Source organism: Staurois parvus, unplaced genomic scaffold (assembly GCF_062004578.1).
Source record: "Staurois parvus isolate SC_StPar_1 unplaced genomic scaffold, SC_StPar_1.0 ptg000011l, whole genome shotgun sequence".
Taxonomy (NCBI): domain Eukaryota; kingdom Metazoa; phylum Chordata; class Amphibia; order Anura; family Ranidae; genus Staurois; species Staurois parvus.
In genome coordinates, this window is record NW_028317807.1 from 33,942,239 (window position 1) to 33,960,723 (window position 18,485).

General features: G+C 38.2%; 1 protein-coding gene across 1 annotated transcript in view; it reads right to left on the minus strand.

Annotated features, from left to right (window-relative positions):
* The window catches only part of ABCA12 (ATP binding cassette subfamily A member 12), a 177,528-nt gene that overhangs the window by 14,060 nt on the left and 144,983 nt on the right, over window positions 1-18,485 (minus strand). Inside the window, exons 45-51 of the mRNA XM_089672635.1 lie at window positions 14,709-14,962; window positions 11,177-11,387; window positions 9,436-9,545; window positions 9,198-9,348; window positions 6,018-6,152; window positions 5,307-5,410; window positions 1,650-1,742 (exon numbers count right to left, since the gene is read on the minus strand). Of these exons, the coding sequence (XP_089528761.1) occupies window positions 1,650-1,742; window positions 5,307-5,410; window positions 6,018-6,152; window positions 9,198-9,348; window positions 9,436-9,545; window positions 11,177-11,387; window positions 14,709-14,962 (1,058 nt within the window). The remainder of the gene's footprint in view (window positions 1-1,649; window positions 1,743-5,306; window positions 5,411-6,017; window positions 6,153-9,197; window positions 9,349-9,435; window positions 9,546-11,176; window positions 11,388-14,708; window positions 14,963-18,485) is intronic.

Below are 18,485 nucleotides of genomic sequence, written 5' to 3' on the forward strand. Positions count from 1 at the left end.
TTTGCCTCTCTTGTTCCCTGGTTATCTGGCCAGTAACACACCTTGAGTATTATACAGACACCACTCTGGATGAATGAGCACAGGGGGCAGATCTGGACAGTAGCATTGTCAGTCTGGGCAGACGGGAACTTGCTCATTGGCTTAGCAAATGACAGTACGGAGCCCTGTGTTTACTATGATTTTCTCCCTGCAAAGCAGGGAGCAAAAATAAACCCATTTAGTAGTAAAAGCAGCACACATTACACATTGTTAGGCACATAGTAAGCCCTTTGGACTTTTGCACAGGGTACTGATGTTTGAGCATCTGCTTTTTTTACAAATGTAATTTCAGGAGCTTGTTTTGCGTGTATTTGCGCGCACAATGTATTCTCAGGAAAAATTCATTAATATTATATGTGCATATTCATGTACATTTGCACGTATGCAGTGTAAATTACTGACCAAAAGTACAGATTTTCCAATTTATTTTTTACCGAGGAATACGCAACGCTTATTTACGTACCTGTGTGCAAAGGCACATTGTTCTATGCTTTACCTCATTAAATAATTGCTGTTGTGAGCTTTTTCAAGCTGCAGTGTACAAGAGGCCTTTGATTATCCCTATGTGTTCACCTCTTCCCAGCCAGTGTCATTAGTACAGTGACAGTGTATAATATTATCATTGATCACTGCTTTAATGTCACTGGAGATGTCAGTTAGTCAGTTCCCACCCTGTGTCAGATTGCCTGCCATATAAGTCACTGATCACCGATAGTATAAAATAAATAAATACATATTCCAGTAGATATGCATAGTTTGCAGATGCTATAACTTTCACACAAATTAATTGATATATACTTATTGGGATTTTTTTACCAACATGTAGCAGAATACATTTTGACCATTTTTTTAATTTTTTATTGGATATGTTTTATAGCATAAAGTAAAAAATATAGTTTTTTTTTAAATTTTTGGTATATAATACAAATAAAAAAACCCAGTGAAGATCAAATACCACTAAAAGAAAACTCTATTTGTGTAAAACAATTATATAAATTTAATCTGCATACAGTGTTGTACAACTGCACAATTGCCAGATAAAGTAGCCAAGTGCCTAACAGCAAAAAAATGACCTGGTCATAAAGGGGATAAAATCTTCCGGAGATTAAGTGGTTAAGCACCCCTTCCAGTGTTAAATGGTCTGTCTCATCCCTGTAACTGCAAGAGAGCTTTTCTATTGAAAAACCACAGAGATGCAGGCTGGATCACCAAATGAAAATAGAGGAAAGCATAAAAAGGAAACTAATACAGCTGCCACATCTAAGAATTGGTAATGTGCAATATAATAAATATTATGCTTTTGGGTTTTATACTGCTTTAAGACAGGCCAAACTCTGCTATTACCACATTGACATGTAGAAAGAAAAGTGTACACTCTACCTGACACATTAATAAGTGGTGTCATTTTATTGATGTGCAGATATCAGAAGGAAAATCCCAATAGCCGCAGAGCATTTCACAGCACCAACATAGCAAGTTGGACCCTCTATCCCCATCCCATTGACCAGAACAGAGCTGAGGTCAACAGGGGAGTTTATGAGTTACTAGTACAAGAACCAAGTGACAAATGGTTATTTAACTGACAGATATGTACAGTATATAATGCTTACCTGCTCTTTACGTGCTGTAAGGAGCCAATGCATTGAAACTTCCCCTTCACCATGATTGCTAATCTTGTACAAAGGGCTTCACATTCCTCCATGCTGCAAAAAGAAATACAGTTGTTACTTTTATGTGTCTACACTTTAAGCATAAAATATACATTTTAGTATTGTTTAAAAAATAATAGAACATTTATATTTATATTTTTAGACTAGCTCGTACAATCATATCATAATCCTAATTGTTAGAGCTATGTCCATAATACTACGTCTCATAATACTGGGTGTCCAGAAAATTGTCACCATCCTGCCAAAAACAGGACATCTAGGCAGATGTGTGTAGCATATGTAAGAAAGACAAAATGAGATTACCATAACATTTCAAAATTAGCCAAATAAGCAAAGGATTGTGGAGTAAAAAAAAAAAGTTTAATGCTGCCATGAAGATGGATGACCACGGATTTCATGTTTTTTTTTAGTTATGGCTCAATTTTCCTATCATGGCTCATTCAGTTTCTACTACATAATCACGCATTATGAGGTTCCATTTTTAGTTATTGCTCTATATCCCAGTACCCTATAATCCCCCAACAGCTGTATATAATTCTTTCACATCATGCCTTTTATTCTTATACATCCTTAAAAACCAATTACCCTGCCTGTTGCCCCATGTTATGACAGCCTATTACTGAGCATGCTGCCCCGTATCCTCACTTCTGATATCGTTCTTACCTCCTATCAGTGATTTGCTCTCCAGCCTATTCCCACAAACCAAGAATAAAAAGAAAAATTGAAGCAAACATCTTAATTTATTGACACAGCCCAGCAATGCCTCGCCGCCTCACTTTTCAATTTCTTTAGCTTGACATGTGCACCTCAATATGTCATATTATAGTAAAGAGCAGAGGGATTTTATACGGTGCACAAAACACTGGAAAAACTAAAACATGTACAGTCATTATGTGATGGAATCACAGCACTAAATCAAACAGAGCAAGTGTGCTGGGTCCATCTGATTTATTATCGCTTGTACATACTCTTCCATATCCTCTGAGAAGACATCGTGTATGCAATCCCAGATCTTTAATTTCAGATTCTGGAGAGGCTTATTAGGTGATAAAACAGAAATCAAGAGATAAGGAGCGAGGAAACGCAGCTGAATCAAAACCGTATAGAAAAGGAGAACAAAGAAATATACTTTTTAAATGGTTTGATTTCGTTTTCCTTGCATCCACAGTTCTGGTAATAACTTATAATGGGTAGATGTGAAACAAAAGACCATTGATGTGCCATTGTACTGTAACAATTGCGTGACTTTATAAATAGCTGCCTTCCTTGTTTTAAAAATACCCCATTCACTGTGTGCTGTGAGTTGAGCGTGCTAGCACAGCTTCTATTGAGATAGTTAGTATTTGATATGTATGCCTTCATTATGCCAATCTGAGACATGACTTTGCAACCTTTTTGTAAACAAGCCAGTTTTCTCTTATTAACTCTTTTGTTTATGGTTTATGTTTTTGTTTGGTTTGTAAGTTTCAAAATTTAAGATATCTGATCAAATGGCATTGTATGCTCAAAGTTCACTAACAAACAGAGCATAAAAGTCACTTAATAGACAATTCAGTGTTAAAATAACAAGTCTGAAAAAGGGGTGCAGAGGTAAGTGAATAGAAAGGGTGAATTAAACTGGGTACATACCGTCCAAATATTGGCCGGTTCAGCAGGAACTGTCCAACATTCAGACCATGCGTACAGCTGAATAATCGTAAAAATAAAACCTACATATTAAATGTTTTATTATTACTACCACTCCCTAATTAGGGAGCCCTAAAGTTCAATGCTATGGTAATCACCGACTCACCTTGGACATATTAAGGTGGGGTCCTCAAGAAACCCAACACTCATTAGAAGACAATAGAGGGCATAGAATACCCTCAGAGAACAGTAGTTTGAAAGAGAACCAACAGCGGAAACATGTGTACAGCTGTCTTTCCAACAGAATCCAATCTAAGGACCTGCTTTTGTCGAAGGGATATGCTGGAAAATCAACATCCTATTAGCTCTGGCAATCAATGGCTGTGAGAGCTGATTAGTGTGTTCTGGCGGGGGGGAAGGGGGAGTCCCCATGTCAGAACACAAAGGCAAAGCGGGAGAGATCGCTATACTAACATCGCTTAGCTAGTACAGCAATCTCTCCGATTTTTTTCTGTTAAGCCCACTGGGTTGAATGAAAAAAAAATGAACTAAATGTGTGCACCAGGCATTAGATTTACCATTATGTTGTCTCTCTGAAGTCCTGTTTGAAAGTCCTGATATAATAAACTTTCAGGGCTTGCTGTGTACTGCATGTTGACTTTTCTAAGAGCTTGTGTGGTGGCCTGTGTTAATTTGCACAGATCAATGCAGGCTCACCACTGGGCACATAGAAAACAACTATCTTCTATGCACCCTGTTCACACCAAAATGCCACCTTGCGGTGGGTTGCAGTGCATTGTGTAAAAATGCAGACATGCTGCATGTTCCTGGAGCATCCCACAGCTTGTATGAGATCATCATTAGTCACTGCATGGCAGCAGAGCTGCTGCGTAGAGGAATGAATGGAATGCCATTGGTGAGATTTTAATGGTAATAATAACAAATAAACATTGCCTTGAGTTGTAACGACCCCTCACCACCCATGCACAACAGACACCAGTCTGAATGCTAAAATGCAGTGGTATTGTTTTTAGGACCTCAATAGGTCTGATAGGAATTTTATTGTAAAATTGTATAATAAAAATGATTGTATTTTAATTCTATTGGTGTCCTGAGTGTTGAGCCAGTAAAGTCCGATATGGTTTTTTGCCTTTTGCCATTATATTTGTTCATATAAGAAAATAAGATGTGGCAGATAAGTGGTTTATTCTATAATAAATGCTAAAATGGCTTCTGCAGCTGGTGTGAATGAGCCCTTATTATCATGCAATGTATAGTAGGTTTGTTGAGTATACAAGAGTAGACTACAAGTTGATCATGTTAGAAGTCTCAAGAGATATTCTGGTGGATCGAGGACATTGCTGTAAATGTAAATTACAAGAAACACTTAACTTCCCTACTTCCATGAAACCCATTTGGTAGTTTAATGTTCCATGCAGCTCACCAGTTCTTAGATGTGATTAATTGTTTTCAGGATTTCACCTGGTGATTCTGCCAGTAACATACTACCAGTCCTAGTGTGACAGTGCTCACTCAATGTACTGTATCTATGCAGGATAGTGTTGTCAACCTAGGCTGCTCTCCTGATTTGGGCTATAAACAGCTCTCCCTCTCCTAATCTCCATTTTACAGAAGGTAACATGGAAATCTGATAATAATGTTTGAGATTTAATTTCAGAACACAGGACATTACAAGCAAATTTGAGCTGTATAAGTATCAATGGGTATTTTGCTGTACTTGAAGAAAATGTATGTAACTTGAAAAAAGAAAACAAATGCAGCCACCCCATCTACGGACCGGTAAACTGCAAAATGCATATTTTTATTCTTGGGTTTAGGTACACTCTAAAGCAAAACTTGGATAAAACTATGTATTCTACAGTCTCTGAACTTTATTTGTATTACTATATAACTCACTCTTAAAACATAACCCTACTTTGTAAGGGACAATGGCGACAGCTCACTAGTTACCTGTGAGATGTTAGCACCACTGCACATTTTTCCTGAATTTCTTCAGAAATAATCTTCCAGAGATGCCTTTTAGTTTTTGGATCCATTCCTGAACTTGGCTCATCCTGGGAAACAGAAAAAAGAGTAATCTTAGTGACAACATTTTAGGAACCAACCTTAGTTGAATCTTTTCTTTTTTTTCTTGTGGCAGTAGAGGGCTCCACTGCAAAGGTCAACCATCTCCCACTCCCTTTATGGTTGCGATTACAACATGTGTGCTATCAATAAAGTAACAGACATACAATGCACTGATGTATGAAACTGTTTTAACTATAGGGTACAGTCACAATGTCCAAGAACAGAACTGTAATACAAATAATGCGCATGTCCATTGCACACTATATATGCATGGACAGCTAGGATTGCAGGACGGGGCTTATTACTCTATATTGCCTTTGGGGATGTATATGCAGGCACGGGGTTCTATGTCTGCCCAAGCAGATTGGGTCCACTGCTGGCACTACCTCTTAGACCAGGTATCTACCATTAGTACTGACGATACCAATTTTAAACTTGTTCCTGCATACTATACGATGACTAACTTCAAACAAGTATAAAACATAGATCAATATTATATACAAATTACACATTTTGAAAAAGATTTGAAATGTAACAGTCAGTTAAAGTTATTATGTAGCTTCTCAGGTGTGGCTTAAAAATTGTTCTTTTTACCAGAAGAAGAATTGATGGTCTTCCAATGAGGGCAAGGGCTGTTGAAAGTTTTCTTCTTGTACCACAGCTGTAGCTGGCAGTTATTCTGTTTTTGTACTGAACAAGTTGGAGTTTATGAAGTAGTTGGTTGGACACCTAGAAATTAAGAGACAAGGTAAAATATGAGGTTTGTCATGTTTTTTTAAGATGTCTTGGAGACAGGGTAGATGTATGACTACACCACCTATAACTAACATACTTCACACTGTCAGGCTTCGGTTGACACTTGTGTGACCTGCGTTCTGACTGCAGGCAGCCTATTCATTTTAATGGGCTGATAGACCCACAGGAAACACAGGGAAAAAGCTTCCTGACTCCTGGGCAGCACCGAGTTCAATAGTGCTGCAGCACCATGCGATTTGGGACGCATGAAAATGCACTGCATTTGCCAATGCATGGGGGAGGCATTAGGAATTAACGGCACACCCACGAGTCTGCTAAAGAGCAATTGGGAAGATTTACTAAAACTGAAGCACTCAGAATCTGGTGCAGCTGTGCATAGTAACTAATCAGCGTCTAACTTTAGTTTGTTCAATTAAGCTTTGACAATAAAACCTGGAAGCTGATTGGTTTCTATAAGGAGCTGCACCGAATTTAGCACTCTCTGGTTTTAGTAAATAACCCCCAGTGTGTTTTGCTGCTGGTTGGGAACGCACACAATTTTGTGAACATGTCTGCCTGCACAAATGTGAACCTTCAGAGTCCGTCCATTCTAAAAATGTCCTGTATGAAGCATTTTCTTAGCCTATTCAAAGATTTTCACATCACACTGTAGTCCAAAAAAATGTTCAAGGTTTGTTACAAGCATTTTTAATGTCCCAAAACACAACAAATTGATTAAAATGCAATTCTTGTAAAACACTTGTGAAGCCTTGGCAAATACTGACATGTGCCTTTCTGCATTAAGCAGATATTCATATTAATACTATGCTTAGCAGCCTTGCAGGGATGGATAAATGAAAAGCAACAGAAGGGCTGAAATGCTTACCTTTCCTGGAGAAAATATTGCTCTGTTCTTCCTCTATTGCTGATCACTTTGCAAAACTCTAAGACAGCCTTTATCAACCTTTTCAACACAGAGGAACCATTGACATAACTTTCCTGTCTCGGGGAACACCAGCTAAAATAACTTTCTCTACATTTCATGATACATTAGTGTGATAGTCAGAGGTAAGAATGCTCCTTACACTTCTGGTTATTGGGAAGGATTACCCACTTACAGATTGCTAAAAACATCAATGGTGTCAGTGGGAACTTACCTGAGAGGCAAAAATTGCTCATTGCTCAAGGAACCCTGGCAACCTCTGGAGGAACCTTAGAGTTCCACTGAATCCTGGTTGAGAAACCCTGCTCTAAGACTTTTGTCATAGGATCAACCAATCTGAAATCTGACCATTTCCTTTAAAATAAATTAAATATCCCAATGGTTGGACTTAGTTTTATGACCAGCAGTAGAGGGAGGTTACGACAGAATTTTTTCCATGAAAGATAAGTATTTTGGCTTTTTCTTCTATTTTGTCCATCTGAGCAAGACTGCACATATAGCTAAATGGTAAGAATACATTTCAGGAAAAACACTAAATATATATTTAAAATGCATATTAGTTAACTATTTTCAGTATCAAGAGATCTGTAATTGAAGTGCAATCTCAGAGCCAAAGAATCTCAAACCCAAAGAACACAATGCCTTGCATCAAATTAAGAAAAAAAAACTGAAGTCACAGGAATTTACCATATGTGGCAAACAGCTACACAGGTTGAAAAAAAAAAAGAACAGCAGCAGGTGGGTCTCTTAAATGCTAGATTTATATCTATTCTTATATGAAATATACTTGTGAGCCACTAAAAAATAACAATTATCTGTGTGTAAATAAACAATATGTCGCTGGCGTCCTTGCTCACCCTCACGTGGTGTGCGTCAAATAAATTAAAAAATGTGTTTAGGTGCTGCGCTCTATGTAATATTGTTAAAATTAGAAAATAATAAATATTTTGTATTTAAACTAATGTGTATTGGTCTTTCTTACCATAAGTAAATTTTCGTGCACCTTGTGCCAATAAAGATGAGTAAAAATACAAGTGAAAAATAAAAAATAAAACAAATTATATATACAGCATCCTTTTTTCTGCTTAACTTATAAGGACTTTATCTGTGACTCTAGTGACATTATATTATTTATATTATTTATCCTCAAATTACAATTATTATTATTATTTTTTTATTTTTATAATTATTTTGTTTATTATTTTTATTTTATATAATTTTTTTTATTTTTCACTTGTATTTTTATTCATCTTTATTGGCACAAGGTGCACGAAAATTTACTTATGGTAAGAAAGACCAATACACATTAGTTTAAATACTAAATATTTATTATTTTCTAATTTTAACAATAATAAATAGAGCGCGGCACCTAAACACATTTTTTAGATTTATATCTATGTTAGGTTTGTATTTGAGTCATATTTATATGAGTTATATCTATAAATTAATATGACATCTATTGATCATTCACTGTAATTAAAAACACATGCACCAGGATACAAGCTACACCTGCAGGTAGTGTTTGGTGAATGTCACATTCACAGCTTTATATAGTCCTGTTAACCTGATAAAATTTGTGAAACAAATGTTACAGTAAGAAAAAATATTTTAAAGAGCAAATTTAATCTGCCATAGTTTTAATGATCCCTACTCTTTATTTCTCAACAAAGGCTGGAATGGTTGGTCTCTACACTTAGGCAGTGTTGTACATCAGGCTTTGTATAGCCTATGTTCAGTTTGTTTTTACTTATGTATGTATTTATTTCCTACAGATAATACACCATCCACTCTATGTGGCACTAGTTCTTGGAATTGTATACTGTGTATCTGCAGTATGTAGCAAACTTATGTTATTATGAGAAGTCCTACAATGCATACATTAATTTGACAAATATAATATATAGTATAACAGTACGTCCACTCCAACCCCAACAGAATATTAATTTTCTAAACATATTATCCTCTTAATATACTGGTTTTATCCTGAGGGTTCTGTTCAACATAAAACAAACATGACAAAAGTAAAACACTAATATCCAAGTAAAGGGCAGAACATAGGATCTGATTATATAACGATCTAAAATTACTGTACTTACTGATTTGATCCTTCTTTCTGGGATTCCATGTATTCTTGCATAATAATACAAGTGCTCTAATCCAGTCAAGAGTTCATCCAGTGCATCCTCCTGAGGGCAGTACCCAAAGGATGACCATTCCGTATTGAACCCTAAAACATTCACCAGATTCCTGGATAAAAGAGGAAAATCTGTTGAGTAAACACTGCCCAATCCATGTGTACAAACTGACAATTTTTTTTTTTAATATTTGACATACCCCATAAAGTTTCTGACTTGGATGTTTCCACTAGATGGTGAAATATCCCCTGTGAGCATCTTAAATATTGTGGTCTTTCCAGCTCCATTTACACCGAGTAATCCAAAACACTTACGATATAAAAACAGTAAAACAACTTAATGGCTAAATCCCAAACAACAATGATTTAAATACGATAGAAAAGAGAAAATATACATCAATGATATAAGTATGATACACGCTGACCAACTCTTTTTACTTCAAATGTAGGAATATGAAAATAAAATTATTGTAACTAAATTTAAAGCAGAACTCTGGGCAAAAACTTTTTTTTACATGTCCTTGGTGCTCTGAAATGGCTTATTCATTTTCAAATCAAACCATTATTTTCTCTTTGGTTTCCTCTTTGTAAGACCGATGGCTGCTATGCCTCCTATTCCCCCAGCTACTGGTCTTGGTACATCCCTTCTGTAGTTCTTTCTCTGGGAAGCAGTGATGTAATTCAGCCCCACTTGCAGTCATGGGTGGTCCAATACTCTCAGACACATTCAACAGGTACAGGCCTAGTGTACCCACCCACATTCACTACAATTCCCTGTGATTGATGGGAACTTTAGTTTCCTTTTACTGCAGAGAGAGAGGAGAGAATATGATGTCATTCCTTCTGTTACACATCCTCCTTGGTAGAGCAGAGAGGAGAGGATATGATGTCATTCCTGCTGTTACACATCCTCCTTGGCAGCGCAGAGAGGAGAGGATATGATGTCATAACTGCTGTTACACATCCTCCTTGGCAGAGCAGAGAGGAGAGGATATGATGTCATAACTGCTGTTACACATCCTCCTTGGCAGAGCAGAGAGGAGATGATATGATGTCATAACTGCTGTTACACATCCTCCTTGGCAGAGCAGAGAGGAGAGGATATGATGTCATTCCTGCTGTTACACATCCTCCTTGGCAGAGCAGATGCTGTTATCTTTTGAATTACAGTGATGAGGTCATGAAAACTCAATCAGATTTTTCTACAAAATGGTAAGGATTTTCAAAATTGTATTAACTGTTTAGTGGTTTGTGTAAAGGGGTGTACCAATGTGTGATGTTTATGCCTATCCCGGAGTTCTTCCTTAAACCTAAACATTTTCTTCTTAATATGTAAATACTGTATAGGCTGTATATCATACATACATTTCTAAGCAAGATGGTAGACAGCAATATCTAAATGTGCTACTATATAAGCACAAATTGACATGCAATCCACAGGATTGCAATGCCTACTGCTAATCATCAGGAAATACGTTTACTGGGGTAGAAAATCACTGGACCATTCCTATCAGTCTGCTGATTAAACAGCACGAGCATTCATCTCCTCTACACTATCCAGTGGGCATTTGATGAAAAAAAAATGTCTGAGGATCTGATTATTCTGGATGGAATGGTAAAAAAGCTTGTTCTTCTGCAAGATGTACCTATACTAATATATCACAGTGTACAAGAAATGTTACTTCTACTGTGTTCTGGTTAAAAAACCAACAGGCACAATTGATCACATGCCACAGCCTAAGACAATCAATTGTGCACCCCATCACTGTGCTGCTATATATTTTCAATTATTGTGCTTGACACAGAAATTGGTCCATCAGATACCACAGTTTATGTCCTGAGAAGAATTATTTTATTTTATTTTTTTGTCTAAATTTTGAAAGATTATAATCTTTTGCAGAATATGTTAAATGGTGTACTATGACACCCAGTAATAGTCACCTCTCCAGGTGGAATTCCCAGACTCATGTTGTTGACTGCAAACACATTTTTGTTGACCTGATGGAAAACTTTGGTTAGACCTTCAAGAACTAAAAGATCTCCATTTGCACAACCAGACTCTACTCGGTCTCTCTCATATTTCACATCCTCATCTTCATCTGTATTTTTCGCAGTAAGGGGGTATAGCTTGAACTGTTTTTTGAAGAAAGTCCTAGTACATAAAATGGGTAAAAAATGTGTTTAGTTTACCTCAAAGCATTAGTTTAAATCACACATCCTCCTAATAACACTACTATGTTTTTAAGGACAGCTGGCAAAACACATAGTTAACTCCTATATTTTAAAAAAAAAGGGAAATTTGTTAAGGCCTCTTGCACACAGGAGTAAAAAAGGCCATGTTTTTTACTGATCTGGATATAGATGCATTGTTGTCCATGGATCCATAGCAGCTGAGTAAAGATCAGCAATAGTGACGAGTACAGAGCCGTAAAACAAAAACAGAACATTTTTTACGTTTGAGTGAAGTAATCCACACGTGTCTGTGAGTGTTCGTGCCTATGGGCATGTATTGCAATATTAGCAATCAAGAGAAAAATATTAATCTTTTCTCTTAGTTTTGGTTTCTGTGCTTTCCAAATAACAAGACTGTAGGAAATTTGGTTCCATCTACCCTTTTCTCTGTATATTTTATGCAGATGATATAAATATATGCCAAACCTTCTGCAAAATATGTACTTTGATTTGAAAACAGGACCTGGACTTTTGATGAAATATAGCTTATGTCTGAAGAGTAACATTAACCATATCACCCATTTTAATTCAACATAAAGGGCCATACATTGTAGATTTTTTCGAGCTTCCTACACCATCTAATTATGCTTTAGGATGTAGGGCACAAATGCATCGTCTACACAGACAATGGATCTTTTTAGTGCATTTTGAAATTCATTCATTGACAGTTTCAACTCTGAGTACATGCTCAATGCAGAATGCATCTCGGGTGTTAAAATTAAGGCTCCATGCACACTGGCTTCAAAAATGCTTCTCCTAGAGGAGTTTAGCATTTTGCCTGTAGAGGCAACTAATGCTATCCTATGTATCCATGCACATTAGGTAGTCTAGAGGTATTTTTTAAGCTCAGCGTGTAGAGGCAGAAAAAAATCCTTATGTTTTGCATTTTTCAGAGCGTTTTTCAGGCAGAAAAAAACACTAAACATTCCTAAGTGCTCCTAAACACTAATTTAAAACATTCTCAAAATTAGCCTTTTTTTCTGCCAAGAACACTGGTGTGTTTTTTTTAAACCAGTATTCATGAGGCTTAAGCACTTGCCCTCCAAAGGATTTACCCCCTTCCTGACCAGGCCATTTTTTGCGATACGGCTCTGCGTTAATTTAACTGACAATTGCGCGGTCATGCAACGCTGCACCCAAATACAATTTACATCCTTTTTTCCCACAAATAGTGCTTTCTTACAGTGGTATTTGATCATCTCTGCATTTTTTATTTTTTGCGCTATAAACAACAAAAGACTGACAATTTTTAAAAAAAAACAATATTTTTTACTTTTTGCTATTAAACATGTCCAGTAAAAAAAATTTTAAAAATCAAATTTCATCATATATTTAGGTAAAATGTATTCTGCTATATGTCTTTGCTAAAAAAAATCCTAATACATGTAAATTAATTGGTTTATGTATAGCATTTAAAAATGGCAGTATATATACTGCAATATTTTTTTTTTTGTTAAATAGTAATGGCGGCGAGCAGCGACTTATAGCAGGACTGTGGCGGGCATTCTGACACTGGGGGGGAACTGACTTGGTGTCACTGACATCCCCAGTGACACTAATACAGTGATCAGTACTAATAAAAAGTACTGACACTGTACTAATGGCACTGGGCAGGAAGAGGTTAACATGTGGGGAGATCAAAGGGTTAACTGTATGCTGTGTGTGTGCTTTACGCTGTAAGCACACTGCTTTGTATGGTTCTGCTTTGCATAGCCATACAAAACAGTGTGCAGGAGCTGACAGGAGAGATCTGTGTTGTTTATACACAGGTCTCTCCCCCATTGGTGATACTAGGCGATTGCCGGGGAATCACCGACTGGGACCCAGTGATTGACAGCCAAGGCTGCGAATGGCGGTGCGGGTCGAGTATATACGTGATTTTGCGCACCCGTAACTACTGAGCAATACAGGAACTACATACAATAGACAGCCTTAATGCTATAGGTGTACTGTGATCTCATTTCCCACTCTTGGGTACATTGTAGAGTTATCCCTTATACGGGCCATTTAGGGGGAAGGAGTTGTAGGGGCCAGAAGATGATGCGGTATACTGGCTCTTTCCCTTACTTTTCCCTCCCCATTATTTTTCTTCTTCTCCTTGTTTTCTTTCTCCCTTTTTACTTCTATTCTGTTTCTTATTTGCCCCCTACCACTGAACGACCCCGGTAGGAAACCACCCTTGAATATAAGCCTTCTATGGAACTTTAGCATGGCCTACCTAATGGACTTTCTTTTTGCAGCTATGACGTTAGCTCCGCAGATATTATTTCGCCCTTAATAGGAGATTTTCTGTACGTGGATTGATATCATATGTTGTAGGATTTGGGGTATCTCATACCATTTTTTGGCTATTGGCCTACATTTCTCATGTACGCCCTTTTTCTTTCTTATATTGAACATACTTTATACTTTTGTTAACTCTTTGCTCATTTATTGTCTTCGATTCTTTATTTTAACATGATTGCTACTTGCACTTGTAATTTGTTGTATAAGATAAAGAAAAAAATATATGGGGGAGAAAAAAAGTAGCACAGCGCTGAATAACAAAAAAGTTCCCTGGTCATGAAGGAGGTAAAACCTTCTGGTGTTCAAGTGTTTAATGAAGGGTAAGAGTTGCACCTAAAACAACAGATGGTGATACCTCTTTTTGATGTTTTATACAACTCAGCCATTTTGTAGTGGCAAACACACGTATAGGACCCCCCCCCCCCTTTATTTAACAACAGAAAAGGCAAATGTTGGTGTTTATTACCAGAGAATTTCAGACATAGTGGAAAAATGATGTTTGATAACAAAAGCTTTTACCAATCAAAAGTGCTTTTTGTTGCCTCTGAAGAAAGCCTACATCACCCAATATTCAGCAGATTAATGCTGATGCTGGCACTCTATCCATAATGTATAACACATTTTTTTATGTATAATAGAAAGAGAAAGGATTAGAACCTCTGCCAGTTTTTTATTGCTGTCTGTGTCTCTGCTGGAAAGATTTTCCTAATTTCCTGCCCTGGCTACAGGGGCTCAGTTTGATGAAAGCTCTCTAACTTGACAAACTTAACAGACAAGCAATGAAACACTTTAGGTAGCATGGATACATTGTAATACGTCTGTTGGTATTTTATTGCTGTCCTTTACCCTTTTAGCAAAGTTCCCTTATCCCCTATCCCAGTGACAAGTGGGCAGCAGAACCAAGCTTACAAGTGGGTTTTAATTGCAGCTCAGCTTTAACAATAACTTAACTTACTTAACACTGTAGATTATTCCATCATTGATTAACAGTCGTAGCAGAAAGCAGAAGGTCCCTTGGACAGCCAAGGATACAAACATATATCCCAGTATGTTCATGTCAAAAATATTCACTTTCTCATTACTTCCAAAGATGGAATACTGCTCTTCTATAGCCTGTTGCTGTGCTAGTTGAATCAGCCCATAACCAAAACAGAACTGAGGGAAGATCTTAAAAAAGTTTATGAGGACATTGTATGTGGTATCCAGGCTCTGAAAGAAAAAAAAAAGAAAGTATATTAAGATTAGGTAAACTACAAAATCAGCATATTTATAGGCTCAGTGGGGAGTTTTAGCCAAGCAGTAGAAGGTTGGCTGCATCTGATGTGTAGAGAAATGATTTATGGAGTCTGTGCCACTTTTTAAGGATATTTTTCATTCATGGTAAAAAAAAGGGCACACAGTGTGACTTGAGAAGAAAGCCTGACCTTAAAGCGGAGCTCCACCCAAAATGGGAAGTTCCGCTTTAAGGCCTGCTCTCCCGCTTCCCATTAAGGATTGGCACCTTTGGGGGGCGGGGGGAGCGGGTACCCGAATTTGACAGGTACCCGCTCCAACTTCCGGTCCGATCGCCTAGGTGACCGGAAGCGGAAGGTGTCCTCCCTTCCTCCCTCTATGTAGTCTTTAGGGACACTAGACAGGTCCCAGAAGACTACAGGACTATTCAAGAAGCGCAGCGCTACTCGCACATGCTCAATGGGTACACAGCTGTGAAGCCGCAAGCTATCACAGCCGGGTGCCCACACTGAAGATGCCGGCGCCTGGAACACAGGACGGCTGGTGAAACGGGCTTCGAGGGACACACCGTGGGACCGAGGGACAAGTAAGTGGCTGTTTTTTAAAAGTCAGCAGCTACAGTTTTTGTAGCTGCTTACTCTTATTTTTTGACAGGGTGAGTGGAACTCCGCTTTAAGAGCCCAACTCTGGGCTATTTCTTTTTGTCATATGATACCCCAGCTGGTTAAAAAAAATAGCTTTGGATTCAATATTCTCCTTTAATCTGGTGCTAGATTGTTCACTTTGCAGGAGAAGTTGCACTTTGCATAGAGAGAGGAAGCTGGCATCCAATCCAATCATGTGCAAGCAAACAGTTTTTTTTTTATTTTCCTTGTATGCATTTGGGTATTATGTGCAAAGTGAAATTTCACCACATTCACTAAACGCTGGAGAAAATTCCCATGCAAAGTGCAACTTGATTGAAAAGTGAACAGCCTATTTGCTTTGAGTTAAATTTCACAGCACTTTGCACTTACAGTGTATTGATGCAGAGAGCAGCATTGGCTTCATCGTGTCATTGCTGCTCTCTTCATAGTCTACCCACCACCTGATGATGAAGAAGAAGACCCTGCGTTGAACCAGACCAGCCTGAAAACTTCTCCACAGTTTCTTTAAAATTGGTTTTGGCACACTTTCTACAACTTCCATTGCAAATAGTTCCTTCAGCAACTTCATAAACAATTTCAGTTATACTCACATTACTTTTAGCATTACTGTATGCTTAAGCTCAGTATTGTAAAGAATGACATTATTTTTTTTATGTCAGTGCACTATACAGGTAACACCTCAGAAGATGACTTGACAGAGCAGTAAATATAATGCACTAAGTCTCCTAAAATACATATAGGATGCTTATTCCATTACTTTTGCAACCTCTTCATACATCTAAAGGGATAAAAGAAACTTCTTGCAATTTGAACTCGGAGGCTGAGGATTCTTCGAAAAGACCTCCCCAGCAACAATAGACTACCATGCAAAAATAGATCCCCTCAAGTGACAATATATCCCCCAGCAGCCAGCAGCAAGCATCAATAGACCCTCCAGCACACCCCAGCACCCCTTGCCATTACATACATTCGGTTCTGGAGATGCCGAAACTGCGTTCCCCCTCAAAAAAAGCCCTGGTTACCACTGTGCAGCCAGCAGAGACTTAGCATCTGTCAGATCTGAATGCATGACACCAAAGTCAAACCTCTACATCAAGCAAGGCACTGCACAAACAGAAGTCAATATATTAGTTTTCATTACACCTATTTACATTTTTAATAGATACTGATCAAAGGGCAGGAATCCACTGTCCAACCCTCTTTGCCCCTATGAATTTAGCTATGGAATCCAGGACCATTTATCTGCACAGTTTTAATTAAAAGTAATCTTTCAACAAATATCCTTGTATGTGTAGTCAGGTGCTGGGCTACAGCAATATGGAGATGGAGACATTGCCCTTTTTTTCTCTCCCTAAAATGAGATAATCATGCTATGCTGCACCACCCTCCTCCTGCCAGCAGAGGGGGAGCTAACCCAAGCTAGCTCATAGACTTCTATGCAGATTGCTGAGAATCCTGGGAGTTGTAGTTTGAGACAGCTGTAATATAATGGCAACACTATAATGGTTACAATACATTTCCTAATATACACTATGCAGTAGGAGTGGAGAGATGATTTTTATTAAACTGCCTCTAAATGTTCTTCCTGTTGGTACCGAGGGAGCTAGAAAGAACACCTCTGTGTGAATATTCGCCTGCCAGCTGGAGACCATGCCAGCAGAGATCCGAACCTGAGACTGGGACTGAGGAGACCTGGGGACAGTGCAGCAGTGCCCAGATCACAGTACCTGCACAGCTGCCACAGGGAAACTGGAGCATTAACTCACTGTCTGCTTCCCACTGCTGATCACTGGAGTCTTTTGGGGAGAGATGGAGGGCCAACCTTTCTACAGCAAGAGATCACTGCAGCATCGCAGGGACTGGTGAGAGGGCTGTTCGCCCAAAGCTGATACTGTTAGCAGGGACTGAGCCACTCAAAGCAGGACACCAAGTGTACCCAATCTATACCACGCCCATACTGAACCCTTTACTGCACCTATTCCAAACCTAGACTGCACCTATACCAGCCCTATTCGGCATTATACCAAACCTTTACTGCATCTGAACTACATCTACCTTGCGCCTGTGCTTAGACTATACCATACCTATTCCTCACCTATACTGAATGAAGGTTAAATAGGACTGTTAAGTGCACCAATGCTCTTAAAGGGCCCCAACAGTATCCGTCAGAACAACATCTCAATGGACTGTCCCTACTGTAAGAATTATTCAACAAGCCCCCTTTGTTTCCCCTGCCTCCTACGCTACCATCCTCCTTTTCTTTTGAACAATGCATATCCAGTCGGTCTAGGAGTGGCATTGCTGCCATAAATGCGCTATGGTAGTATAGTTCCAGCACTTGGTAGATTAAACTTTACTACTGATCAGTGCTGCACTTGAGGTGGCCTTGCTACTGTTTATGCTGATCTGGATGCCAAATGTCATCTCATGCCTAGTCCTTACCGTTAATCACTTTGTATGCTAAATTGTGTTATTGTCACTGCTAATCCAATTTATGCTTGCCTAGTTACTAACCATATTGGATGACAATATATTAAGTTTGCCTTTACTACTTGAAATGCTGCCTTTTTTCTTTGATATAGTGCTACTACTGGTTACTAAGTATTGCCTTCAGTGGTTTCCTGCGGTATTGTATGTTTGTACGCTCAACCTGATGTGTTAGAGTGACTGAGGTTTTTGGAAATTTCAAGGCAAAAGACAGAGGACCCATCCTAATCATCAGCTCATGCAAGGGGTAGATATATATGTAATCTTCAAATATTTCTTATTATAGCTGTGGTTACACACCTATGCATCATGCATGTATCTTTAACAGCTTTGGCATAACATTTATCAACTACTGAGAACAATTC